This window comes from Heliangelus exortis, chromosome 1, assembly GCF_036169615.1.
Source record: "Heliangelus exortis chromosome 1, bHelExo1.hap1, whole genome shotgun sequence".
Lineage (NCBI taxonomy): Eukaryota > Metazoa > Chordata > Aves > Apodiformes > Trochilidae > Heliangelus > Heliangelus exortis.
In genome coordinates this window covers 3,944,031-3,972,029 of record NC_092422.1, presented here as the reverse complement: position 1 = coordinate 3,972,029, position 27,999 = coordinate 3,944,031, and the positions used below count along the sequence as shown (strand labels likewise).

Below are 27,999 nucleotides of genomic sequence, written 5' to 3'. Positions count from 1 at the left end.
TCTCCTCCCTGCAGCCCTCCACCTCGTCAGTCGCCTCGGATGAGAAGGTTGATTATGTGCAAGTGGACAAGGAGAAGACCCAAGCCCTGCAGAGCACCATGCAGGAGTGGACTGATGTACGGCAGTCCTCAGAGCCAGCCAAGGGCACGAAGCAGTAGTGCCTGGCAGTGAAAGAGGAAAATGTCCCAGCAGTTGTCCCCAGCTGAGGTCCAGCGGGCTGCCAGCCCCACTTGGGTTGGATTTCTAAGACTTGTCTGAGGAGTGGAGGGGGTCTTCATAATTTTTTTTTTTTATTTTAAGAAAAAAAAAACAACTTTTCAGGGGAAGACTTGGCAGATACTGTTTGCCAGTGATAAAGACCAGCTATGTTTGGTGGCTAGGACTGTGCTTTATCTGCTGGATGCACTATCCAGGAACTTCAACTTAGCAATACCAGTTTTCACCCTCCACATCTTTTGCTTACAGCTATTAAAGCTACCTTGTACGTGCTAACACTTCATCATCTTTCCCAACTTTTTCCATACCATAGCCCCAAACTGTGCCATGCAGGTTTGCAGTGTGTCTCATAGGACATCATCCCCAGCTCTGATCCCCCCACTCCTTACACTTGCCCACTTCTCTGCCTCTTCCCAATCCCAAAGCTGAGCAAAAACCATTCCTCGTGAAATCATTTTCATTGTCCCATTGTTTGTAAATAATGTGTTCAAAATCTCTGAGGGCTATTCTCCTCCTGGTGGGACAGCCACCATGTGCTTTGTTGTGGTTGTTAAGCTTCAGGAGCTTGAAAAGCATCTAGGATGTCCCATCAAGCAGACTTTGAAGCCCAGGACTTGCTCCATACATATATGCTGGCACATGGTCACACACACACATACATGTGTGACATATTAAAGTTTGCTGAGGTATCTTCTGCTATTCATGCTCCCCAGGATGTCTCAAAGCCAATGGGCTGAAATGATTGGCTTTGGAGGGCAGAATTGAAGCCCTGACTCAAGGCTTATCCAACACATGGATGACCATTTGCCTGTGAATCTGGCCCTAAGAGCCAAAATCTGCCCTTTGTGGCACCAAAAGAAGCCCATGAAGTAAGAGTCCTGCATCCATGGCCATCATGGGAAGCCCTGTGGTTGAGTAGGATGAGCACAGGGAGGCTTTGGAGATCCTGTGTATCTGGACTGGTATGAGGATGAGTGACAAGTAGGGAGTGGGAGGCTGTGGTGGGGACTGGGAGAAGGCAGATGCTGGACTGCAAAAGTTGGTTTTGGGTGAGGAGGTTGTGAGGGGTGAATCTTGGGGGAAAACAGAAGAGTAATTGAAATGTTGGTCAATGGTGAGGTCTTAGACTTGGGAAGGGGCTGGTCAGGAGAGCCAGGGTGAGGTGTGTCAGTGTTATTTTTAATGAAGCATTATGGTTGGTTTGTGGTGGGTGCAAAAAGGCTGGACTAGATGTTTTTTCTACATCTTCTTCGAAGTTTCTTTAACCCAGAATGGGGCTTACTGATTTTTATGACCTTAGGCTCTAATTCTGAATGGGAATCTGCTATTGCCCTTTGCCAGCATCCTTCTCACATCCAGGCTTGGGGATCTCTCCCCAGGCAGCTGCTGGGTGCAAAGAGCTGAGAAGAAAGAGACAGTTTATTGCAGAGATAATAATTCATGATCTCATGAAAACAGGAAGGACTAAATGATTGCCACGGAGCAGGCTGATTGCCAGGCACCAAGTGCTGACACAAACAAACAGGCCAACTGCACTCCAAGAGCCAAATGAAGGAGACATTAGAAAGATTAGGTAATAATGTTTGTAGAATAGCTGGAGCTATTCTTTCTGCAAGCTGAGGCCCTCCTAACAGGCTCTTTTGTTCCACCAACACCACCAGGTTGTGTGGATGACTTAATGCTTAAGCATTAACATGTTTTTTTTTATTCTGGTCTGAGTTTGGGAAGGGCCAGAAGTGACCCACATGGGGGTAGGATACCAGTTCCTTAAGGGATGCCTGCTGGTAAAATGGGTTTTGAACTTCCAGCACCAGTTTATATTTTCTTCTTCTGTGCCACAATAGGGAAGGATATTAATGGAAAAGCTCTGATGACCCTTTTTAAGACATTGAAGTGTTGGCCTTTCACAGGAATGCTCAGATTGAGTTTTCTTCTCCATCTGGGAGGTGAGGAGCTCAGCAAGTCCCAAAAGTATCCTCAGGGTGGGTAGGTGAGGTGGGGGGCAGCAGCAGGAGCCATTTCTGATGGTGCAGTGGCTTGAGAGCCAACATGATGAGTTGGGATGCATTTTGCTGAGCAAGCACCTTGTGCTTCTGCCCTGGGACGAGGTGCAGCCAGTGTCCAGTCCCACATTTAATCCAAAGCATTAATTAAGACTGGAATAGTGGTACTGGAGAAACTAGTGGGTTTTCCCCACATCCAACAGAGGTCTGTATGTCTCCCCAGGGCAGGCACTGTCATGGCATAGCTTTTGTCCCTGGCTCATCCCCCCTGTTTTGATGATTCTGTTGTCATGGACTTCATCAATAACTTCGCATTTGTCAGGCCAAGGACCAAAACAGCCCCAGAGTTGCTCTTTTGCAGCTGCTAATTTCTGGTCTCTCTCTGCTTTTCAGTGAGGCTTGTGTTTTTCCAGAAACAGAGACATTCCTCCATTTTTCCCCCTGTTGAGCATCAACCCAATGACCCTTCCAGACTAAGCAGTGGCCCACAGACTCCGTTCATTGCTGTGTAGAGATGATTATAGCAACTCCTCCTGAAAACAGTTAAGTAATCAATGGCTGCAGTGGAAAGAGTCATTCCTGGTGGTTGCCAAGCTGATTACAGCAGTCCCTGATGATTAATGTTTGTGCAGTATTTAGTCTTAAAACATATTGAAAAGCAGCTGGTTTAATTACACAGGCTGCCAAGAACTTTGTCCTGGAGGCACTGAGTTTATCACATCCACTCTATACTTGGATGATCAAGTATGACTGAGTCTTTTGTTAGAAATAGGTATTTTAGGAAGCTGAGGGCATTGCAAATGATTAATTTTAATTGAAATTAAAGTGGCTTGAGACTTCGTGTCAGAAGGTTTTATAGTTCCATGGTCCCGTTTAAGAAAAGGGATGATGTTTGCATATGCATGTGTGTGCTCATGGAGAAGGGTTGCCTGTGGGACAAGCATCATGACCTCAGTCTTTGGTTTTGTGATGTAGCAGGGTCATGGCTTAGAAGTCTCCCTGAGCTTTAAAATGACTGAGATGGTGGTTTTAAAGGGAGAAGTCTCCCAAAGTGTGCATGCCTTGCTCTGGGCGTGCAACTGCTGCTCACAGTTCCTCCATGTGGTGAGGTGTGTGGGCTGCCTTGGAGATGATTTGCTCTGAAATGACATTTGAATGTGTGGTGGGAAATACATTTCCAGCTCTAAAAAGATGCCAGGCTTAGGCGTAGTCTCAAGTTAGAGAAAGAAAATATGTCTGAGTGCAGATTGTGCCAGGGCAAAGCTGAGTGTCTGGCAGATAGGGACGAATCTGGAGCTGGTACCAAAGGTAGCTGAAGTTTGGATATCTAAAGATTGGACCCAGGGCCACCAGCCACTGACAAGGGTTATTTATGGGGGAACAAGATGTTGGGAAGAGAGAAGGTAGGAGAGTTTGCCAACAAGATTTGAGTCTTAGTCCTCAGGATGTGCTCATTTGGCATGAGACTTGAGTCAGATTTATAGAGATTTATGGGTTGTGGAGTGGGGTTTTGCTCAGTAAAAGCCATGCACTGGTGGAACAGTGTGGCAACTTATTCACAGACTCACAAGTTGCCCTTGCTGAGACAAACTTTATTTATCTGAGGGTCCTATTTGTACTCTTAGCCATTCCCCAGGGTCTGCCTGCAAAACCCTCCCAGGTTCCTCCCACCAAGGTCCAGTATTTTTCCTTTTTTTTTCCAGCAATTTCCCACCTTTCCTTCAAGGTAATTTCATTAGCACATTCCTTTCTGATCACCCACATTAACTTTGCCACCTCCCACAGAACAGGAGCTTCCACCACTCAAGGGGACTCATCCCACCTGGTGACAAGATCCCTTGGTGATGCTCTGGCTTTCAGGAAATTCACCCAGCTCTGAGCTGGGCAGGAAAAGCCCTACTGGAAGTGTTGTAGAAACCTGGGCACGAAGCAAGAGTTCCATGGCTTCATGGTGTTGTCCTGTGAGATGCCACCTCTGTCCTTGGAACTTTTCAAGATCAGGGTAGGTCAGCCCATAGCTTGGAGCAGGGGATAGGACTGGAGACATCTCTTCCCTCCAGTTTACCCTGAGACTTTGTGCTGTTGAGGCTGAGTGGAGACTCCTCCATGTGAGGGAAGTGGGCAAAGGTATTGCCTAGAGACCTATAGCAAGAGACCAGGGCCTCTTCTCTTGCCATGAAGCCAAATGGCAAGGTACAGCTCAACCCCTAAGGCCATACACCCTTTGATGGGGCCATCCCTTGGAGAGGGCTCTCTGGCCTAGACCCAGCCATCCAGGACAGACACACAGTCTGAGCAATTGGGGGACAGCTTGAACCTCTACATTTTTAAATACAGACACTCAAAGCTCTCTTCAGCCCCTACACCCTGGTGTCTCAGTCTCTTGAGTGGTCACCCATTGAACATGGCTCCTTGGAAGGGGTAGAGCCATGCCCAGGTCTCATGTAGTGGTGGACTTGGGTAAGAAGATGTTTAAATAGCTCCTGACTGATCTTCCTGGACTAGGAGGTGAATAAGAGGATGGTTTTCTCAAGTCATTCTTGCAATGAGTTGATGTGTTCCCACCTGGTGATGTTGCTATTCCATGTAAAACTGGCACTCAGCCACACTGTGTCCCATTTGAGGGATGTGAGTGGATGAAATGGGTGCAGTGGAGCTGTGCCTATGAAGAAGTCCTACTTGTAATGGGAAGGGTGAAGAGCCCAACCCCAGCCAGAGAACACACATGACCACCAAAGAGCCATCAAAAAAATCAGAGGGATCAATGCAGCATAAAATCACAAAGGCCAATAAAGCATCTTAGGGCTCTTGAGAGGTCCATGTACCTCTTTCTTCTCTTCCCAGAAAGCACCAACCTGCCCACATGTGGATGATGATCTTGCCAATGTTTATGAGGCTTTTGCAGGTAGACATGTGCACCCCTTGGTCATGATTTCTCCTTGGTTTGGAGCAGTTCATCCCTCCATCAGCTTGTCCTTGATGGCTCATCCTTGGAGTCACAATTTTATCTCTTTGTTTGCAACTCTTCAGGTTGTACTGTTAATCAGGTTGTTACTTGAGTGGCTGTTCTTGAGAGAAGTTGATATGTAGCAAGGTGTCACCTAACAGTTCTCCCACTGCTCCCATGGTCCTGGCACATGATGTCCACATTTTAACCCCAGCCAGCAACATCTTCCGTAGGAGCTGGGCCATGTGGTTCCATCTCTTGAGCTAAAAGAGCTTCTCGATGGTTTTGCTTCCAACCAGCAGGCTCTTAATTTGCCCATTGCTAACATAAATTGGGTTCATTTGTAGGCTGGTGGGTTGACTGTATGGGAGAGGATTGCCCCAAGACCAGGAGATAAGAAACTATCATTTTTATTGACATTCTTTGGGTGACACCACACTTTGTCTTCGGGGGTTCATTTGAACTCTGGATCCTGCTTTTTCTCCAGCTTGTAAAATGAAGGGGTTTTTGTCTTTATTTCCCCACCTCACAGGTGCATCCTGAGGTGTAATTAAATGATACCTAATAATGCAAAGAGCTGTCTTTATCCCTTTTCCATGCCCAGCATCACACACAACACTGCACGTCCCACTCTGCCAAACTCATAAAAAACCCCTCACCCTTCTTGACTAAGGTGGAAAAAAAACTTGGCAGGACCTTTTCCTGAGCAAGGCAGGTGGGGGGATAAAAACATTTGCACAGCTTGAGCATTCTGCTGCCACATCAGCCCTGAAATTGCCACTTTTTGCTTGAGAGCCCTTTGGATGTGGTGGCTGAAGCAAGTCACGGAGAGGGGAAGGGAGCAGGACCCTGGGCTCCACTGGGAGCCAGCCAGGGAATTCCATAGGGTTAGGACCAAACCTTTAGAGTAGTTATGTCCCACTCATCCCAGCCTTTGGCAAAGCCAAAGGGTCCCCAGTGACTCTGGGAACTGGTGGATGGGGACAGCAGGGGTAGTTTTCTCCTTTCATTTCTTAACCTGCTGCGAGGTTGAAGCCGTGGCATCGGCAGCCAATTCGCGGGGAAGTTTTGTGTGTTCCAGAGCCTATGACTGTTCTTAAAAGAGGAGGTTTTTTAATTTTTTTTGTTTTCCATTTGTAGAAGGAAGGACAAGAGTAATCTGTGGCAAACTGTACAGTATGTGTCTTCTTGTGGTGTTACTGTTTGAATGGTTATTAAGTTTTCAAATCACTGTGGACAGCTAATCACTTAAGTTATTAATTTATTCTTCGGGGTTTTGTTATTTGTTTGTTTGGTTTTTTTTTTCTAAGTAATTTGAAACAATTATTTATCCTGTAAATCGGTCTTGAGTGAAGTTTAGGTAATACCTTTTTTGCTGTTAATAAACATGGTACATGCCTGACGTGAAGGTGATCTCATTTTTAAGTACTGTATATGCAACGTAAAATCAACGGGATAATAAAAGTATGAAAATAAAAAGACATCTCTTACTGGTGACTCCCAGCGTGGATTTGGAGTGGGGAGAAACAGGAGAAAATAATGTCTGGCCTGAGATGAGTTATGCAGCACCTTTAAAGATTTGAGAGCATCTTCCCAGCTTGTCATCAAGTAGCTCCTACAGCTTCAGGTGTCCTTCCAGTGCCATGAGGGCCTTCAGGATGCAGTTAGGGTTTTTCCTCATCCCAGAACCCAAACTGTGTGTTTTCAGCTGCTAATTTCATACAATATATCTGCTCCAGGGATACACTTTGCTGTGTGCAGGGTGAGCACAAATGCTGCTTTCCTCACCCATCAGCAGCTGTCCACCTGTGAGCCCTACCTCAGGACACCAAATCACCCATAAAATGTAAGCACGAGATCAAATCTTTCTTTCCCCAGAGTTAAAAGTTCAACTCTTCTTCAAGACACTTATATCTACTTAAAAAAAAAAAAAAAAAAAAAAAAAAAAAAAAAAAAAAAAGAAAGACACCTCCCTACAGCACAACTCCTGCAGCCCTTTTAGGCAAGAGCAGCATCACCTCACATTTGCAGCACATCTAGGATCCCAAACCTGGAGCTGAGGACTCCACTGCAGGCTCTCCTTGGCCAGAGGCATGTGTGACACTATGGGCCATACTATTATATACACCACAGTATGTATTTTGCCAATATGGCATTTACAAATATTACTGTTCCTATTAACAGCTTTTTTTAATGTAGAAAATACTATAACTGGTATGACATGGGTAGGAACATAGTATCCTGATGCTAAGCTGGACTTCTCTAAGGCCTTCAGTTGGGACTCCCATAACTTTCCTACCTCTAAATTGGAAAGAGATGGGTCTGATGGATGAACCTCTAGATGGGTAAGGAGCTGGCTAGATGGCCATATCAAAAGAGTTACAGTCAATGGCCCAGTGTTCAAGTGGAAATCAGTAACAAGAGGTGTCCTTCGAGGGTCCAAACTGGCACCATTATTATTTAATATCTTCACAAATGACACAGGGAGTGGGATCAAGTGGTCCCTCAGCAGATTCACAGGAGACAGCAAGGTGAGTGGATACTCCAAAGAGAAAGGATGCCAGCCAGAGAGACCTAGGAGTGAACCCATGGGAATTTCATGAGGTTCAACAAAGCCAAATGCAAGGTCCTGCACCTGGGCCAGGGCAGTCCCCGGTATCACTACAAACTGGGGGATGAACAGATCAAGAGCAGCCCTGTGGAGAAGGACTTGGGGTACTGGGGGATGAAAAGCTGGACATGGGGCAGCAATGTGCAGAGTCAGCAACTGTGTCCTGGGCTGCATCAAAAGCAGCATGGACAGAAGGTTAAGGGAGGTGATTCTGCCCCTCCACTCCATTCTGGTGGGACCCCCCCTGTGCTGTGTCCAATTTTGGAGCCTCCAACACAAGAAGAACATGGAGCTATTGGAGTGAGTCCAGAAGAAGTCACAAAAGTGGTCAAAGAGCTGGAGCAGCTCTGCTCTGGAGACACTGAGAAAGTTGGGGTTGTTCAGCCTGGAGAAGAGAAGCTCCAGGGAGACATCATAACAGTATACATACTGATATATACTTTACAGTATATATAGGGGGCTTATAAGAAAAAAAAGAGACTTTTTACCAAGGCCTGTAGGGTCAGGACAAGGGGCAACAGTTTTAAACTGGAAGAGGGGAAATTTAGATTGAGTGTAAGGAAGAAAATCTTTTATGATGAATGCAGTGAGACCCTGGCCCATGTTGTCTAGAGGAGCTGTGGCTGCCCCATGCCTGGAAGTGTTGAAGCCCAGGTTGGATGGGGCTTGGAACAACTTGGGCCACTTGGAGGTGACCCTGCCCATGGCAGAGGGGTTGGAACTGGATGATTTTTAAGGTTCCTTCCAACCCAAGCCAATCTGTGGCTCTAGGATTTTATAATATTTACAGTGCATTACTAATACTCATCATACATTATAGTATATTGCTAGGAGTATAGTGTAGTTGTAATAATATGATATATTGATGCCATTCATAGCAGTAAAATCAATAGTATTAATAAAGTATATTAATACACACTTCAGTGCATGTCAAATATTTTATTACTCATGTCTTACATGTACTTATCTGGTGATTCTATATGTGTGCACACTTTACATATATAGATACATATTTATACTCTGTACATATATATAATAAGTAGTTGGGGGAGGGGACAGGAGCAACTGTAGATAATGCTGTGAATGCTCTGCTCACCCCAAAAAGTCTTGGGGAGAAACCAAGATATATTGAGGGAAGCATGTAGCTTTGATGCAGCCTCACCACTTTCCATATTATCTTGATTATCTGCCTTGATTATTTAGATTAGAGCCTCATCAAGGCAGACACACTCTTCTGCAAAAGCACCCTCAAGCTCATGGCCCAGAAAATGCCTCCAGGTGAGAGTCCACAAAGCAGGGATGTGGCACAACAGCAACATGAAAGCTTATGGAAACTGCTTATGGACAGGAGATTAATGAAGGCCCATTAATAATATCAGGAAACACTGCACTTCTTGGATAACATCAGCTTCAGGTCCGTAGTTTTTGCCTCTTAGCACCCCTCAGGTTTAGGGGACTTAAATTCAACAAACATACTCTGTGGTTTATCTACAAAACTGCACTAAAATGGATGGGATCTGCATTTGGAGGACACCCAGCTCCAGGCTGGGGGTCTGCACTCCTCCTCTGCCTGCTCCTCTCTTCCAAGCCACCACTCTGCAGGGTTGTCCTGCATCTCTTATTTTAGATATTCATCTCCCATCAGCTTCCCAAACCTTTGTTAACCCATATAGCCCAATAGCTACGAGTATTCACAGAAAGGTAGAATGGTTTGGGTTGGAAGACACCACAAAGATAATTTATTTCCAATCCCCCTGCATGGGCAGGGACCCTTCCCACAGCCCAGGTTGCTCCAAGCCCATCCAACCTGGGCTGAGACACTGCCAGGGATGGGGCAGCCACAGCTTCCTTGGGCAACCTGGGCCAGGGGCTCAGCACCCTCACAGGGAAGAATTTCAAAGGTCTAACCTAAATCTCCCCTCTTCCAGTTCAAAGCCATTACCCCTCGTCCTATCACTCCATGCCCTTGTTAGAAATTAATCTCCAGTTTTCTTGTTTCTTGTGCCCCTACAGGCACTGGAAGGTGCTCTGATGCTTTCCTGGAGCCTTCTCCAGTCTGAACAACCCCAAGTCTCTTCATCTGCCTCCATAGCAGAGGTGCTCCAGCCCTCTGATTGCAATAAGACACTAAGTCTCTATGTTGAATTCATTTCCTTTATTTATATATAGGAAAGGCAACAAAAGAATATGATAGCATACACTAGAGATTTCATCCCAGGTGTCCTCTCTAGCAAACTTCCTGCCCATATTATCTGTAGCAATGTCTGTGCTTTGCCTTTTCCACTATGGCAACACAATATTCCCACCCTCCATACTCCATGGTCAGGATTAGGTCCTGCACCAAGGGCTTAAGGCACAAGTCTTGAGCTACAGAAATCTCTGCTACAGGTGCAAAAGAGGAGCAGGCATGGACAGTGGCTGAGGAGGGACATGGGAGGGAGCTGTGATACTGTAGAGAAGCTTCCCAGGGCTTGGGTTGGCCTCCTGCCACCAAAATCAGTCCCTGTCCCATTCCTGATTTATATAATACATTGGTTTACATAATACCTATTTATATTGGGTTGATGTAATATACCTGGTGGGGCTACTCTGCTTCTAAATCAGCACTCTAAAAAAATAGCTACTGGGTTTAGGGGGAGCTCTTGTCATTTAGTGCTCAGTTCAAGGTATCTCAAAGGAAAGGCCAAGTGTTAAAGGGCATATTCAGCCCAGAGAGACATGAAATGACAGCAGCAGAAAGATGCTAACCAAGTCCTAAAGACACCTCTGGAAAAACAGCTGAGTGTCTGGGCCTGCCATGTACACTCACAGCATCCAGAGGTCACCAGGGAAACAGCAGGGCTTCACTGGAGCCCAAAATCCCCAGACTGGGCCAGGATAAAGGGGTTTGTGCCCCTCAGTCACTTCTGAAGGCTTTTCAAGACTGCATAAAACCTCTCTGACCTGCCACTTCTTGCTGTGACCAAGCTTACTTTCCCACCACACCAGCATTGGCACATTTCCTGCTTGACATTTTTCAGTCTAGTCAGTCTTTTTTCTACCTTTAGAGGTCTGTCAAGGTGGGTTTTCAAAACATTAAAATGCAAAAAAAACCAACCAGCAAGCAGACATCCTCCCAAAACCAACCCAACCCCACAGGAAGGGCTAAAGACAGGATGTGCATGGGACATCTCCATTCATGGGCCTCTGCTGAGTCTGTCTGTCTGTCTGTCTGTCTTCAACCCTGTCCTTGTGCCCTTTCCAGGCTGGGGTTTGGCTCACAGCAAGCAAGATGCAGCTCTGCTGAAGCAAAAGGTCACTTCCCAGAGCTGTTGGCAGCTGCTCATCTCCATGTTAGCATAGTTACATTAAGGCATGAAGAACAAGTGCATAGGAAGCAGTGGGACACCTGAAAATCAGCCCCTGCATCCTTTTCCATTGAAATGTTCCCCAAATCCTCCTCCAAGGTGCTCATTGTCATCAGGGTGAGTAAGAAGAACCTCTGGCTTCAGGTTGGCCCCAGGGTTTCTCTCATCATCTAGAAGACAAGTCCATGAAAGGAGCCAGATCCACCACCACCTGCTGCTGGGCTGCAGCCCCCTGAGGAGCCATCATCATCCTTGTCCCTGTCAAAGTCTCTCCACCACAGTGGGGATTTTGGCAAGGTGGAGATGTAGGCAGCTCTGTTCCTTGCTTCTTTTTCCTGCTCCTGCAAGAAAAAAAGGGGGAGAAATCACACAAGGATATCTGCATCCAAATGACCTGGGTCAGGGCGGTGCTCCCACCTTCTCCAAGGAGCCAACAGCTTGTTTGGTTGGCTCTGGGAGCTTCATCCAGATTAAACCAGGGTGAGAAGGTCTTGTGCTCATCACTAGAGCCTGGTAGGAGGGATGTAGCAAAGAATTGCATCTCCCCAGCTACCAGAAAAGAGCCTTTCCATGTCACCTCAGGGAGTGGAGGGACCCCTCAAATTCTCTCAGGTGTCCCTATGGGACATTGTTGTTTGGAAAGTGTTCAGCTCCACCAGCTGAATGAAAAGGGCTCTAGCTTACATTCCCAGATCACCCACCTTCCCCAGGAACTTGGGACAAGGTTTCAGGCAAAGCTTCCTGGGGTCACAAGTCACCCCTGAGCACAGCCCTGAGGTTGCATCAACCTCAACCCCCAATTTTATCAGGAAACTTCAATACATTTGTACCTGAACTCCCCTTCAGGGATGAGGCAGGGTTGCCCAGGGAAATGGTTGAGGTCTCATCCCTGGAGATATTCAAGGTGAGGCTTGATGAGGCTCTGAGCAACCTGACCTAGTGAGGGTGTCACTGCTTACTGCAGGGGCGTTGGAGTGGATGACCTTTAGAAGATCCTTCCAACCCAAATTATTTTATGATTCTATGATCTGCACATGTGGATTTATCCAGAGGACACCACGCCGCTGCTGCTCACATGGGTGGGAACCACCAAATCATCAAATCACAGAATGGTTTGGGTTGAAAAGAACCTCACAGATGATCTAGTCCCAAACTCCCTGCCTGGTCAGAGACACCTCCCACTAGGCCAGGTTACTCAAAACCTCATCATTTTAATTTTTTTTTTCTGTCATTCCCCATACCACGAGCCGGGCAGCCGCAGGATGGCACGCAGAGGGAGTTACCTGCAAGTAGAGGATGTTATCTTTGGAAATGGCTTCCATCAAGTCCTTGTGGAGAGAGGGTTCACCGTGCAAGCAGCTGGCCTCAGGCAGAGCCTCATGCAGCAGGCAGCTCTGCCTGCCCGGCCGCTGCCTGTAGAAGAGGACGTAGGCAGTGTCCTTGGGGAAGAAAGAGGTGACGTTGCTGACCGATTCGAAGGAAGAGAAGGAAACTCTGGTGTCGTTGAAGAGGTACCACTGGATCTCAAAGTCCAACTGCTTGTCAGAGGAGGGTTTTGGTGGCCCAGTGCAGGGCTGCCCATAGGAGGCAGTGTCAGTGCACTCCCTGGAGTAGCAGTAGTAGTGGCCACTCTCGGAGGAGATGCCCGAGTGCACCACCACACTGCAGAGGTCATACATGACAGACACGAAGCCACTTCCTGGGGCAGCCCTCTCCTTCCCACGCCAGCAAACCTCCTCAGTTTCCTCCGGGGTGACAAGGACAGGGAGCTTGAGAACCACGGGGATGGAGACGTTGTCCAAGATCTTCTTCCTCTTCATAGTCCTTGGGTCAAAGGAGAAGCGCAGCAGCGTGAGGATGAGATAGTGTGGACCCTCTGTCAGCTCTGCCACCTTCTCGGCATCCTGTAAGGATGCACACTTCTCACAGTGGTATTTATTCTCTGCTGTCAGTCTCTCCGGGGACAGGAAATAGTTGATCAAGTCTGGGACGGACCTGGAGTCCTTGGGAGCACCTTCCTGCTTCCCAAAAGCTGAGAGAGGGTCTTTGGCTGCATCCACACCAACAGCATTGCCACTCAAGGGATTTGCTGCTTCTCCTGCCTCCTGGAAACCCAATGTTTCCACTGGCATCGATGGGGCTGGAGGGTCTCTGGTCTGTGGGGCTTTCCTCTTGACCCAGGGAGACCCTGTGAGCTGGTTTGAGTTGTTAGGAGGGTCAATTAATTGTGGGCCAATTTCTTCCACTGGTAGAACAGAAGTGCTCCCACGCACGTGCCTGTCAGGTGGAGGAAAGGCCAAGGACAGGTCTGTAAAGGCTTCTTCTCGGGAGGAGACGTTCAGACACTTCAAGCAGCGGATCTTTGTCATCATTTTACCTCCAAACATCTTCTCAATCAACGTCTTGTTTAAGTAGTGATGCTCCACTGCCTGAGGCATCAAGCTGGATTCCTTGAGCTTCTGGTAAATCCTTTTTCCGGTTTTTTCTTCTTCATGTAATCTTTGATAGAGGAAAAAATATCTGTGTTACACACCAACACAACACCAAGAGCTGGATGATAAAGTAGGGTTAATCTTAACACTTCAAGGGTTAATCTTTGTTAACCTGCCCATGTCCAGGGGTCTGATGCTGCAGGAGGAAGGTGGGGAGGAGTTGGGCAGGATTTGGGTTTCCATGTGCCATTGATCCCTCACTTCTAGAGGGATCGCTGGGACACCAGAGATACAGGATTTTTAGGTAAGAAAGGCAAAAATCAACATCTTAGAGGAGGCTCAGTGGCTTGTCAGGCAAACCTCTAAACTTGGGACAATTTCCTTTGCCTTCAGAGAAGATGGCAGGAATTTTCAAGCTGAAATTACTTCTAACCTTACCCCTAAGCCAGCACAAACAGGGTTTCATCAAGGACCCCCAGACCAATCTCACCATTTTTCACCCCAAGCCTTCACTGTCCCCAGCTTCTCCTTTTCCCAGCCACTTGCCCTGTTTGCATATGGGTCAGTGTCAAACATTACGTTGGGTCTAGGGATGCTGTTGTCACCAGGCTCCAAAATCACAGCTCTTGTCACATACCGGTCCAGCAGGTACTTGAGATACTCTGAGCAGTCCTGTTGAGCACCAGGGGTAAACCAGGGTGGCCAGGAGGCAGAGAGGAAACTCTCAGGTGAGATGGCAGGTCTCTGGCAGCAACAAAGAAGAAAAAGTGCTTTTAACCCAGGGAATCTGGTTCTTATTTCACACTGGGAGGTGGAAGAGGCTTTCTGGATGCTTCACTAGGAGTAAGATGCATTTGTGTGCCTGATGAGGTCTCCTTTTTTTTTTCTCTACCAGGGCTAATCCCAGTGCACAGAAAGAATTTCTTGGATTGCTGGAAGCTGGGACTGTAAGGCTGAATTTCAGCCTGAATTTTACTCTGGCTTCTATAAAATAAACAATATAAAATATATTAAAAATTAGGTTAGATATTAGAAAGAAATTGTTTCCTGTGAGGGTGATGAGACAGTGGCCCAGGTTGCCCAGAGAAGCCCTGGATGCCTCATTTCTGGAAGTGTTCAAGGCCAGGCTGGAGCAACCTGGGCTGGTGAGAGGTGTCCCTGACCATGCAGGGGGTTGGAACTGGATGATCTTTCAGGTCCCTTCCAATCCAAACCCTTCTGTGATTCTACAAAAATATCCACATTTCTTTCTCCCTTGAGTTTTAAAATGTTTTATTGGTCTGACCCAGAGACTTCTACTTAATTCGGACTAAATTTAATTTGACACTCCATTTAATTTGACCAGGATCTCTCTCACCAAATTGTTTCATAAAAAAAAAAAAAAAAAAAAAAAAAGCAAAACAAAAGCAAAACATCCACTAAACTTCTACACATCATTCTGATCATTGCAGGCAGGTAATCTGCATTACTGGATAATGTTAGGAAGCTGCTGCTTAAGTACCATGGAAAGAGACCCATCCTTGGCAAAGGAGTGACTTTAAGAAGTAGTTTGAAGAAGAAAAATAACTGGAAGGCTATTAGGAAGTTACCAGCAAACTATTAACCTTACACTGCACAACAACCAAATATGCATCTGTATTTTCTCATTTCAGATCACAGACACCCTAAACTGCCATCAAAACTACATTCTTCAATGACCAGATATTAAATTTAACAGATTGTCTATATTTTTCCCCCAAAAGTCATCTGTAGTGACATAATACCACAATGCACCAAGCCAGCTCTGTCAGTTGAGACTTGGAAAACAGAGAAGCACAGATCACTGGTTTCCCAGTAAGGGAAAATTCACTGGACTTCCAAAATCCTGTCTTTCTATGGGCAGAAGGATATGTCTTGAGAGGAGATAGACATGACTTAGCTGTGTCTCCAGCAGTCACTCATATTAAATTTCATGTTTGTCAAGAAAGCACTCATAAATAATTTAAGGGTTCTATTTTTGCTTTACTTTCCCTCACACGCAGAGGATTCAAAGCATCTGGAAGAAAAGGGGGCTTTTTTATAATTATTATTCTTTTAACAAAACCACATTTAAGGCGATTTTACATTGGTTGATTGTGCTTTGTTGTGAAGCAAGGGGACAAATGAGCTACTCCAGTCTTCCTCCTGGGTGCAGAGCAAGAAACAAAAACCTCTGCTTTACACCAACAGGCTTTCCAGCTGGCCACACATTTCAAGTGTTACCAAATTGACTTCACTGTCCAACCCATTTGTTATTACATCAGTCCAACCACAGGCTGAGGACTGGTGTGAACACAGCTCACTTCCAGGGCTGATAGGAGCTCACCTCCTCCCCCCCCCCCCAAAAATTTTACCCTTTTGTATAAACAAAATTCGTCCCGTTCTAAAGACCCACCAAGATCCACAGCTCCTTATCAGCACGTTGGAGCCGGCAGGAAGCAACTTGGAGACGAGCCTTTCCGCAGCCGACAGTCCAAACAAATAACTAGAACATGAAATAATTACCTGACTGTGCTCCAAAAACGCAAAGAGCCACTGGAGCTTGGTCATCAGGGGCTGGGAGTTGCCCTCGGTTAAATTCAAAACCGAGTGCCGAAAGCTGGAAAAGAAAAAAAAAAAAAAAAAAAAGCAGAGATGCAAAAACATGAGGTGGAAAAGCAGAGCGGGACGGGAGATGCTGGGGAGATGAGCAACCCCCTGGAATGGTCCTGAGTGGGGAGCAAGGGAGCAAAAACTCACTCTGAAGCCATGAAAAGAGACTGTAGGATGCTGTTCATGTAGCAGGTGTTTCCCAAGTTAATTAACCCGATCTTTCCCGTCTCCGATTTGGATGCCAGGCGTGGGTAGAAGCAGGCCAGCTCGTTCTTCTGGGAAGTCCAAGCATTTTGTCCCAAGAGATGTTTAATCCGGTCTTCATTTGGAACAGGAAGAGACTTGGAAAGAGAGATTTGTGTTAGGAATTGTTATATTTTCTTGCGAGGAATCACCAAAAGGTAACAGCAAAACTCCTCTGCTAGTGGGATTCACACAATTCATTTCCTCTGCATTCAAGGAGGTGTTTAGCTGCTAGGCTTGGTCCTCTAGAAGCAGTCAAGATTTGTTATAGCATGATCAGAACTTCTGCAGTCCCACCATAACAGAGGTATCTTCCCTCAACTTGCTTACCTGGGGCTCAAACTTCAGATTTTAAACTCTTTCTTCTACCCCAGTTTGAGGTGCTGAGGTTAGGACATCCCTACCAGTAGGACCCTCCCTCTGCACCAGGCTGCAAGCTAAGATGCAGAAAAACTTTCCATGCAGAAAAAATAATTTTAAAAAAGGGCTACGAGGTGCATGTCTTACTTTAACTGCTTCTAGGACTGGTTCGTAGAGATCTGGAAATCCTGAGAAGCGGAAGAACATGCAGTGGATGAGCTCAGCCAACTGCTCCAGGGAGCTGCTGGCAGAGTTGGAGTCTTCCTTCTTCAGAGAAGCCACCAGCCTGGGGATGTGAGGGAGCAGCTGGAAAAAAGGAAAATGCCCAGCATCAAAACTGGCTCCAAATTACTCACAGGACTTTAAACACAAATGAAGAGGAAGTAAATTCACCCCCCAGGTAGACAGGACTGTCAGCAGGAGTTGACTTCAGCCCAGGAACTCAGCAGCATCTCTTCTGTTGACTTCAGTATTGCAAATGTTACAGACACCTGCAGGTTTGGGCTGCAATTCCCATTCCCTGTGCACATCAACCTCTACTAAATCACACACCAAGGGTGGAAAGGAGCATTACCTGCTGACCCTCTAGTGAAGGGATTCAAACTTACAAGACAAATTAAGTCACCTACAAGCAGCATTGCCTGGTGTGCTTTTTACATTTATATACATATGTATATATTTATACACTGTACAAACTAAACTGGGATTGGGACGGTTGGATGGGTGGCAACAGGCACGTAAACAACACATTTGTTATTTTGCTTTCATCCAGAAAATTTCAAAACGCACAAGCAGATGCAAAGGCAAATGATGCCTTGCTCACGGGCACCCTCTGCTGACCCTGAAGGGAATAAATAAACTATTTTCAGCCCTGCAGATGTGCTCGAGTGACCCCAGGCACTGACGTGACCTTTTTCACATTTAAATTTTATGTTATTTTTACCCCAGAACAATCCTGGAGTAGTCTCAGGATCCCCAGTCAGGCCATTTCCTGGTCCTCCCTTCCTCCCTTCGTTTTCCTACCTTCTTTCTCTCTCTGTCTTTCCTTCTCCTCCAAACATTGGAGATTTTAACAGTTTCCTTTCCAACAGGAAAGTTTTGTCAGGGAAGTAAATGAATCCCAGTACCGTTTTATACATCAATATTTTGCCAAGCTGGGATGGGGAACAATTCTCAAAACCCTTCCAAAGGGCCAGGGCAAAAACAAGAAGATAAGAAGCAGGACAGGCTTGGGCTTTGTTTTTTAAAAGCAAGAGAGGAAATTTATGCTCCCTGGGCTGCAGATGGTAAGTTCAGGCCAAGAGCAACCAATGACTTTTGGAGTGTTTCAAAATTTGGACGCCCAACTGCAGACAATCTGTTGGAACAACCCTATTTTTAGATACCGAAGAGTTTCTCAAGAAATTCAGTGTCATTTAAAGTGTCTCCAGCTAAGGAATGAAAAAAAAAAACCATCGGTTGAAATCTTTGGCTGGCTTTGCTGTTTTCCAGCTTTATCTGTTTACTCTGTGAACTTGAGGTGAAGAGCCAAATGTGGGGGCTTTAATGAAAAAAAATATAAAATCAAAACAAAACAGGAGTAGTTCTCCATTAGTGCTTTTATCAGCAAGGAGGCCTTTGCCTTTAGTCTTGCTTTTTAATTACAGCACCACAGGGGCAAGGCCAGTGAGATGCAGAGCTGTGCCTTGGTGTCAACAGCAAAATAAAACCTAAAATATCACTGTGGAAATAAAAAGAGGAGATTCAAATGCTGCTAAAAGCAGGTTTTGCTTTTAACTGCAGAGAATTCATGAAGTGGAAATGTTCTGAGACAGTCTTCATGTCTTATTGCACTGATGCTGTGCAAAGCTTTGAAAGATGACCCAGGACTTGATGATCTCAGAGGTCCCTTCCAACCCAGCCAATTCTATGATTCTGTGATCACTTCAAGAAATCATAATGGGTGCCACATACTGGTGACTTATTGAAGTCACGTGTGGGATGGGACCCACTGAATCCAAGGGATGATCAGGCACCTGCTGGGAAACTGCAAGGATTATCTGAAAATATATTCCCTGTTCTCCACTGCCTGAGCACTCTGAGATGCTCTCAGTGTAAAGTTTTCATCTCACACAACCCAGAGCCAGAGTGGTAACATCTAATGCACCTCAGCTGAAAGATGGGAACAAATATGGGGCTGTATCTCCTGAATCAGACCCTGAAACTACATCCTAAGCCAGAACATCCTAGCCCTGCAGATCTTCCTGCCCTGGGCCATCCCTCCACGTCCTGTCCTTCTCCAGGCAACTTCAATAGTGCAGTTTTGTGGCTGACTTTACAAGACCAAGCTGAACAATATTGACCATCACAACTTTCTGCTAGGGGAGGTTTCACCTGGGCTCCTTTTGCAAGGCAGTTCAGCCCATGTGGCTCAGCACAAAAGGGAAAACCAAGAGGTCTAAGAGGAAAAGAGGAGAACCTCCTCTCCCACCTGCAGGCCTGGCTAACACTGGGTTCAAGTGACTGCAGGAGCACTACAGCCACTGCTGGTGAAACCCTGAGTAGAGCTCGAAAGGACACTCAAGATATTTCCATTGAATTTGTGGCTGGTGGGCTCTGAAGCTGAGAGAAGACCATGAGGATGCACGTGCCCATAGGGACCACTCCAGCTGGTGGAGTACAACAGATAAAAATGAAGCATATACACAGTGTATGCATTTCAAATGCAGAAGGGCCAAGCCCCAACCAGCTTTATACTGATCTATCACTGGAGATGAGCCATCCAGCTGGTAAGCCTCAGGAGAAAGGGAAGAAACCACCAGAGAAGAAAGCAAAAGCTCACTTCTCCTTTGCACCTCACTCTCTGACCCAGGGTGATGGTTTTATCTGCTGCAATCAACTTCTTTTAGTCTCAGGACTTGTGTCTGCATCTCAGCATCAGCTCTGAGGTGCCCAAAAAGCTGTCTGGGCTGTAGGAAAGGATGAGAAGCTGCCAGGACAGTGTGCAAGCAGACAGACAGGGTTGAGTTTACATCACATGGTGAAATCAAACAGATGGGGGCAATATTTCCCAATATCTCAGCCTCTTAGGCTTCCTCTCACCGTGTTGCCCCACTCAGGGCAATGTCCTCATCTGTGTACCAGATGCAACCTTACCAAGTGAAAGGCTTCGTGGGAGTGCTGGAAGCTCAGCAGCATGTACTGTAGGACAGACAAAGCCCCTTCTCTCAAGATGGGGTACAGCAACTTGGAGAAGACCTGGTGGAGGAGGAAAAAAAAAAAAAAAAAAAAAAAACAAACAAATGAGAAGGCAGGATGGTACCACAACATGCAGGAGAAGGGGAAAGAGAAACACTGGGCATCCACAATGGTTGAGGGTCTGTCCCTGCTCCATGGTGGGTATTGAAGCAAGCAGCCTGCAGCCAGGTCTCCAGAGTCATCTCTATCCAGAATGTGGCTTGAGGGCACCCTAAAAAATTGTGTGGGTTACCCTCATTCTTTTGAGGCTTGTGCAATGGCTGCTACAGCAAGGTGCTGTAACACCACTGCACCAATATCCCTCCTGATGGAGAAGGCTGTGCAGGCACAGGGGGATGGCAGATTTTCTAACACGAGCCTCTTCTGGTTTCTTGTGGTGTTTGGGAATTTATCACTAACCTTTCAGGCAAAGAGATAGAAAGCAAAGACCTTTTTCAAAGGCTGAGGAATGACTTTGTCAGGGTTCAAGCCTGACCGGTACCAACCAGGACTCCCCTCACTCAACCCCATCACACACTGTGGGACCAGGAGGAGAAAATCCACCAAAAGGTGGTTAATTGAGGCAAGGACAGGGAGGTTTGCAGTCCACAATTGCAATAACAGGAAAAAAACCAGGCAGGTTAAGATAAGAAGTTAAGAGGACATTTTAGATGCAAAGGAGAAGACATCTTAGGTGCAAGGAGAAGTCTGCTGTTCACATCCATGTCTAAAAGAGCACACTGACCTTTTCAATTTTTGAAAGAGTAACTTCAATCAAGATGCTGAACTTTTTCACTGCAGCCAAACCCTTCAGCAAGGCAATGATCCACTTGTCTATGTTCTTTCCCAGGGGCCAGGACACCCAATCGATCATCCTGAAATTAAATACAAACTCTTAAAGTGAATTTAATGCACATATTCTGACAGCCAAGCTCTGACTTGGGTTAAACCTCCTCCAGATTTATGTCTAGCCAGTGGGATGAACAATGCCTGAGGCATTTCACATGTTATTCAGAAAGCCTGAGGTGGAATTACCCCACTGGCATTGTCACCACACTGTGGTTCCTCAGAGGACCAGACCCAAGTCCACAGAAGAAAGTGGGGATTTTTTTCCACTGACTTCAGTCAACTTGAATTCAAGTTTTAACACTCTACAACCACCTGTATGAGATGTTGATTGAAGTCTCTGCATTGTCACCATTAGAAAAGAAGTGATACTGGTTTGTTCTCCTCGTTGTCACTGGTAAGGAAAAAACCACTCAGATTCAGATCTTTTAACTCTGTGTGGGAAACATTGATTTCCAGAAACATATTTAAAAATAAATACTGGCAGCCCTAATAGAAGCCAGACATTCCTGAATGTCCCAGCTAACAAATTTCACCCATAGCCATCACCAACCAACACGCTGTCGTGTTTCTGCAAGTCATAAATATTTCACAGAAATCACTCACTGAAAAAAAAACAAAAAAACCCCCACACAAACTAAGTGATGACAGATTGTTTCTGTTTAAATTTAATGCTGAACAAAACTGGGAAGTAACTAAGGCTTGGGATCTCCAAGGGCCAAACCTTGCTAACCATGTCAGTACCTTTGGTTTGAAGATATCCCAGACTTTCAGTGTCCCATCTGGGTCCAGGTGTCTTACCCAGTCAGTCCCTTCTGCTTCTTAGCCTGTATCTTGTGCAAAATACAGATACACAGACAATTGGCCATCACAAGGCAAAGAGCAGAAATAAATAAAGTCCACAGGGAACTGGAAAAAAGTAAAATTGAGAGAGACTGAAGAGCAGAATACATTGAAAAGGACCAAAAATGAAGCCAAGTTGGATAATTAAGCAAATACCAGAAAAGATTCTCCAGGCATTTGCATTAGAGAACAAGCCACAGAACCACTGTAAACAGAGGATGTGATGGTGAGTGAAGATATGGCCTCTAGATGTCACTTGCAAACTAAACACATCCTCTGCCTCCATTTTCAGCAAGAGGAAGGAATTGATCAGGGTGACAAAGAGGAAGCAGATAAAAGATTTGGAAACAAGAGCAGTGTCAGCTGGAAGAGAAACATGAAGAGCTCATGAACTACAAACAAGAGGAGTTGGTGACTTCCATCATGTAAAATTCAGCTGTGTTGAGTTTTAATTCCTCTATTGACTGACATGGTGCTTTCTCTGGAAAGAATAGGAAGGCAGTTTCTATAATGAAGCCAGGCAATGGGGGCAACTGGGAAGAAGGGATAGATTGCCACAGGGTATTACCATAGGTGCCAAAGTCAGGTTTGTAAAGATATCCACAATTTGTAGTCAAAGGACAGAAATAGATCATATCTGACTGGCTAGATGAAAGCAACATTCTTCAGGATCAGATGATATTAACACAAACATCCTGAACATGGCTGTGAGATCTATGGTGATGCAAAGCTTGGAGGCCTCATCAACACAAGAGAAAGATCAAGGGAAGACTGTGATGATTAGAAATTTAGAACAGGGAGGGAATGGATTGATACAAAACTCATGCAAGGCACAAAGAAGTGATGCTGTGTGGCAGTAAGTTGTCTTTTTCAAGACAACCAGCCAGACATGAGCTGACCATGAGAACCCGGGGTGACAGTAGCCATGGAAAAGACCAGCACCGTGTTGTGGTGCAGAAGAAAAGGTGTTTTCTATGGCAAAACAATGACCTCTCAAGCTGCTGTGTAAGGCCATGATGATCAATTTGGAACACGGAGCACACAAACCTCCCCATCCATGTCCAATGAACTGAAGTGGGAGCAGGTGTTGAAAAATTCTGTTAAGCTGGTCAGGGAAATGAAGAACATTTCCTGCCAGAAAAGCTTAAAATAACCTGGCTTGTTTAGCACGGCCACAAGAAAGCAGAGATGGGGAAGCACTGCTCTGCCCACATACATTGAAGGAAAAAAACACCAGGGAGGGAAAAGAGCTATTTATGTTCTTTATGTTGGCATAAGATCAAAACAATCATCAGCTGCCCAGAACTGCATACAGGCTGGCTGTTAGAAGAGAGACTTGAACCACTAAAGCAACCCAGTGGTGGAACAGCTATGAAAGAAGGAAAGAAGCAGAAATTCCTTCTTCTAGGAATATGGCTGAACATCATTGAAGGGGTCTGTAATGTCAGCACCTGGAAAGCAGGGACATGGATCCAGAGATTCAAAGGTCCTTCTTCACCCTATCTCCTTTTACTCAGGTGTGAAGTAACCTTGCCTGCTTGAAGCTGTTTTTTAGCAGGACAAGTGGCTGTCACAGTCCCACCTGCTGCCTGCCTCCCTCTTCTACAGTAGGAAGAAATTACATCTTCAATTCACGTTGCATTTTTCCACATTGCAAGATCCACAAAGGGTTTAGAAGCCCAGGACATTGTTTTCCAAAGGAGCCATTGATTTGGTGTGCTGAGCTTCAGATCCAAGAGGTAGGAAGCAGCAGGTGCCTTCTTCATCTGGACCTGGACTCATTGGAACAGACACATCCCCAGAAGAAATAAAATAAAAAAAATTAGGGAGCACTTTGGAAGGCATGGATGCACAGTAAGCTCTCTAAAAGAACTTGAGGTGTATGCTTATACCAGCAGGTGCCAGGCTTGCTTTTTTTTTAACCATTTGTTCTTTAAAACCTTGATCCAAAGCTCCTCCCTATGTCCAGTTTACTACCTTGCTACTACCTCTCAAAGCCAACCTTTGGAGGAAGAGTTTTCTGTGTGTATGTGTATATAGACAAGTCTGTGAGGGATCCTAAGCTAAAAGTTCCTTTCCATGTGCCCATTTTCCTTTGATTTTCCAGGCATGGCACAGAGGCTCTGTGTTGCACCCACCTGCTGGAAACATGGAGCCAAACCTCCTGCATTTCTCCTAAGTGATCTTCATTACATTCTGCAGGCTCTGCTTAACACTGGGCTAATTCTGAGTAATCATTTACTCACCCTCCTGCGTGACAAAGAATGTTTTAAGGAATGATGCAATTGGTTTTGCAACCTCTATATTTAGACACCGTCTCTCTCGTAGGATTTATTGCCTGGAGCTGGCAACAGCAGGTTCCCAGAAGGAGAAAAAGATGGAGAAGAGGGTTAAGAGCTGAACTGATAGCCTAATCTTCTGTCTTGGATTGCTCTGGACTCAGAAAAAAACAGGACCTTCTCCAGCAAGTCAAAAGGAAGCAACACCTTTCTGCCTACATGAAGTTCCCATCAGGAATAATGTGTGCTTTGCCATGTCACCTTATTGGGGCAGGGAGGGGACACAAATCCTGTAATAATAAGAAGAAAAGGATGTTTCCAGTAAGACCAAGTCACAGCAGCTTCCTGAGGTTAAGTGCACGTGCTACTGCATGTGAACATCATCAATTTAAATGGAAACCTCTAAGGCAAGTGTGGGTTGAAGAGACTCCTAAGCAAGGCACTGAAGAAGAGAGAAGAGAAAAGAGAAGAGAGAAGAGAAGAGAAGAGAAGAGAAGAGAAGAGAAGAGAAGAGAAGAGAAGAGAAGAGAAGAGAAGAGAAGAGAAGAGAAGAGAAGAGAAGAGAAGAGAAGAGAAGAGAAGAGGAATGGGTTGGGTTGAGTTGAGTTGGGTTGGGTTGGGTTGGGTTGGGTTGGGTTGGGTTGGAAGGAGCCTTTAAAGCTCATCCAGTCCAACCTCCCTGCAGTTAGCAAGGACATCTTCAACTACATCAGGTTGCTCAGAGCCCTGTACAACCTGACCTGGAACGTTTCCAGGGATGGGGCATCCACAATTTCTCTGGACAACCTGTGCCAGTGTCTCACCAATCATCACAAAAACTTCTCCCTTAGTAAAAATTTTTTTCCCTTGGAGGAAGGTGAGTAGAGGAGCTGTAGGACTACACTGGCTGTGCAAAGACCAGGTCTAGCATGTTAGATAGTATTTCACCCACTGTTCTTCAACACTCCATGACATCTTCATTGACTTTGCCTGCAGTGATAAGCATGGTACAAGACCAAGATCCAGACCAGCAGTACCACATTCATCTGACAAAGATCAAGGTGAGATCATTGAAACAGCTGGGCATATCTCCCTCTCCAAGATTTTTAGCTGTGCCTAGGTATTTGGGACAATGTCCTTCTGAAGGGAAAATGGGGATCAACATAAAAATCTAAAGACTTTTGGAAAGAAAAGGAACTCAAGACCTTCTAGAAAAAAAGCCAAAACTCTTCAAGATATGTTAGGCATGCTGTAATGCTATTTATTTCTAAGAAAAAAGAAATCAATACTAATAATACTAATAATACTAATACTAATCCTGTCTTCATTCAAGTTCTCTAAGTCCTCAGGGATGGAAAAAAGGATCCAGAAATTCCCTTTCCTCCCCCACCCCCTACTCCTCACTAGACAGCACCAGCCCAACTGGTTGGGATAAAACCACACAAAGGAACAGAGTGCAGCCTTGGGGACAATTTTTCTCTGAACTGAGAAAATGATTATATAATCACAGAATGGCTCAGGTGGGAAGGGACCTGAGAGATATCTCCTCCAACCTCCATGCCATGGGCAGGGATGCCCAAGGCCTCATCCAACCTGGCTTTGAACACCTCCACGGAGGGGGCATCCACAACTTCTCTGGGCAATCTGTTCCAGAGTCTCACCACACTCATACTGAAGAACTTTTTCCTAATATCCAGTCTAAACCTCTTCTCCTTCAGTTTAAAACCATTTCCCCTTGTTCTGTCACTGGACACTCTTATGAAAAGTCCCTCTCCAGCCTTCCTGTGGGTTGCCTTCAGGTATTGGCAGGCAGCTCCAAGGTATGAATGATGTTCACTTCTCCTACCTGCCAATGGCTGTCATCATTTGCACATCAGTGATGCTGTCATCATTGGTTAGGTTTCTGATGACCCCATCCATGAGCTCCAAAGGGACAAACTGGACCACGCTGGCCAAGGCATTGGATGGCACCTCCTGCTCCTCTGCAAGACATGAAACACAGATGGATGCCAGCCACGAGGATGTTATCCACCAGGAAAACCAGGCACATGAGGTCACGGCTCATCTCTAAAAGCCAAAGCATTTCAGCCCACAGAAATGGAGCACTCAGTCAGCTGGTGTAAATGAGCAATGTGGAGTCCTGCACTTAGCTGTGCTAGGAGGAGAATTCCCCAAATCCCAGTGCAGCACAGAATGAGGTTGGGTCATAGCAGATGGGCTCTTGCATGAAGTCACACACCCACAAAGAGTGGAAGAGATCACAGCACGAGAACATTTTTGGGTCACAGATTTCTTCTCTATGCTCTCATCATACTAAGCACTGCAAATAGCTGCAATGGGATGTAACTGCAGGGTTTGCCTGCCTGGAGCACCTTCCAAAGGATGAGTTTTTCATACAGAGGACACTAAAAAAAGCATCAGCTCACAGACTTAGGAATAGCTGGAGCAGGAGCTTACCTGCTATCAAGATTCCAGCCCTTCATGTCACTGATACCTCCAAAAGATCTTGTGACACCCTCTGCAATAGCCTAAAGTCCCCAGAGGCTGGATAAGTATCTTCTATCCCAGCTTAAGATATGACCAGTCTCCAAGATACTCCAAGAAATGACTCCTTAGCTTTGTCCCTAGTGTCTGGTAAGGATCAACCTATGGGGTCCCATCAAGGCAGCCACAGAAAATGACATTTCTAAAAGTTCTCAAGTCCCAGCTGCAGGGAAGGTGCTTTCCACTAAGCTCAGGTGATGCTGGTGCTGGATGCACACAGAGCTTTGCTGCAAATATTTCAACCTGCTTAGCACCTCCTGTGCCCAGACCCTGTGCAGTTTCAGGGGATATTCCTTCCCCAGCTTCAAGCCCTGGGTAACTTTTAAGGGTGCTTCCTTCATAGAATCATAGAATGGGTTGGAAGGGACCTTACAGATCATCTAGTTCCAACCCCTCCACGTGGGCAGGGAACCCTCCCACTAGGCAAGGTAGATATAAATAAAAAAGGATAAATATTCTTTATTATAATTCAGCTGTTTGGCGTAGATGAGAACCATGCAAGTTGTGAAAATAATTAAAACTGACTTCATCCAAGCCAACAACTGCAAACCCTAAATTTTTTTTCCAGGGTTGCTTTTGTGGGGTTTTTTTTTCCTTTTTTTCTTTTTTTTTTCTAATTACCTGTTGAAGAGATAATGGTGAACAGCTCCTTCAAAGAGGGCAGGATGGCTGAGGTCTGAGTCCTCCAGATCCTCTGCAGCAAGCCACTCACTTTGTTCACCTGCTCCAAAAACTCCATGATGTCTTCTTCCCCCTCGGACACACACTGGAACTGCCCAATGCACCTGATCAGCTGCTGGCAAAACAAGACCTGGTGCTTCCCAGTGGGAATGCACTGGGGGTGCTGGGTTAAGAGTTTGCTGATCTTTGCACATTGCTTGGGGCTGGGCCTCTCGCAGACTTTCCGGAGCACCTCGATCCTCAACAAACTGAAGATGCTGTTTGCTGACGGGCTTTCCAAGACAAACTGCAGTCCTAATTGGATGTAATCAAGCACATAATGGCTTCTCTTCCCCAGAGGTCCATAACCTTCCTGGAGAAGACTCAGCAGGAAGCGAACGTTGAAGAATTCCTCGAATTCCTCCGGGTGGTAGTGGCCGTAGACCTCCAAAACTTCCTTCCCAATCTCTCTTTTATACTTGGTGTCCCCCATGAGGTAAAGCTTGGTTGAGAGCTCCAGCATGGACCAGCATTGCTCACTGTCCATGGGCTGCTTTGCTGCCTCAATGACACGTCTGATGAGCCCTTGCTTCACGTTGTTGGGGTACGAGGACATCACCACAGCTTCCAGAATCTTATCCATCTCTGCTCCCAGCTGCTGAAAGAGAGAAAGAGAGCAGCAGATTAGTTCAAGCAGGGTCTGCTGAGCTTTTAAGCCCAGGTTTGCAAGGCAGTAAAGAAGCAGAGCTTGGGAGCTGCCTGGGACCACTACAAAGATGATAATTCTTGTGTCCTGTCTGTGGCATTCAGAGAAGTTACCACCCTGGTGGTGTGTGACTGAGACTAAACCTCCAGACTGAGTG

At 45.9% G+C, this 27,999-nt stretch overlaps 2 protein-coding genes across 9 annotated transcripts in view; one reads left to right on the top strand and one right to left on the bottom strand.

Annotated features, from left to right (window-relative positions):
* Positions 1–6,568, top strand: part of GAB2 (GRB2 associated binding protein 2) — a 114,535-nt gene extending 107,967 nt beyond the window's left edge. For all 8 annotated transcript variants that reach the window (XM_071727312.1, XM_071727233.1, XM_071726845.1 and 5 more), the window contains one exon: positions 15–6,568. In XM_071727312.1, the coding sequence (XP_071583413.1) occupies positions 15–158 (144 nt within the window). In that variant the 3' untranslated portion in view covers positions 159–6,568. The remainder of the gene's footprint in view (positions 1–14) is intronic.
* A 3,186-nt stretch (positions 6,569–9,754) lies between these two features.
* Positions 9,755–27,989, bottom strand: USP35 (ubiquitin specific peptidase 35). The gene is made up of 10 exons (XM_071768816.1): positions 27,098–27,989; positions 25,779–25,914; positions 20,731–20,860; positions 19,905–20,006; positions 16,917–17,075; positions 16,314–16,507; positions 16,080–16,173; positions 14,194–14,300; positions 12,408–13,623; positions 9,755–11,465 (listed from the first exon to the last, which is right to left on the bottom strand). Exons 1-10 carry the CDS (start codon positions 27,777–27,779, stop codon positions 11,295–11,297), a joined length of 2,991 nt encoding a protein of 996 aa, XP_071624917.1. The 5' UTR covers positions 27,780–27,989; the 3' UTR covers positions 9,755–11,294.
* Between the last annotated feature and the right edge of the window lie 10 nt (positions 27,990–27,999).

Coding starts and splice junctions, on each gene's coding strand:
- USP35 (XM_071768816.1), bottom strand. CDS start 27,779: ATGGATAAGATTCTGGAAGCTGTGGTGATGTCCTCGTACCCCAACAAC. Junction 16,508..16,916: donor CAGTCCTAGAAGCAGTTAAA/GTAAGACATGCA, acceptor TCTCTTTCCAAG/TCTCTTCCTGTTCCAAATGA. Junction 14,301..16,079: donor CGTTTTTGGAGCACAGTCAG/GTAATTATTTCA, acceptor TGTTGCTGCCAG/AGACCTGCCATCTCACCTGA.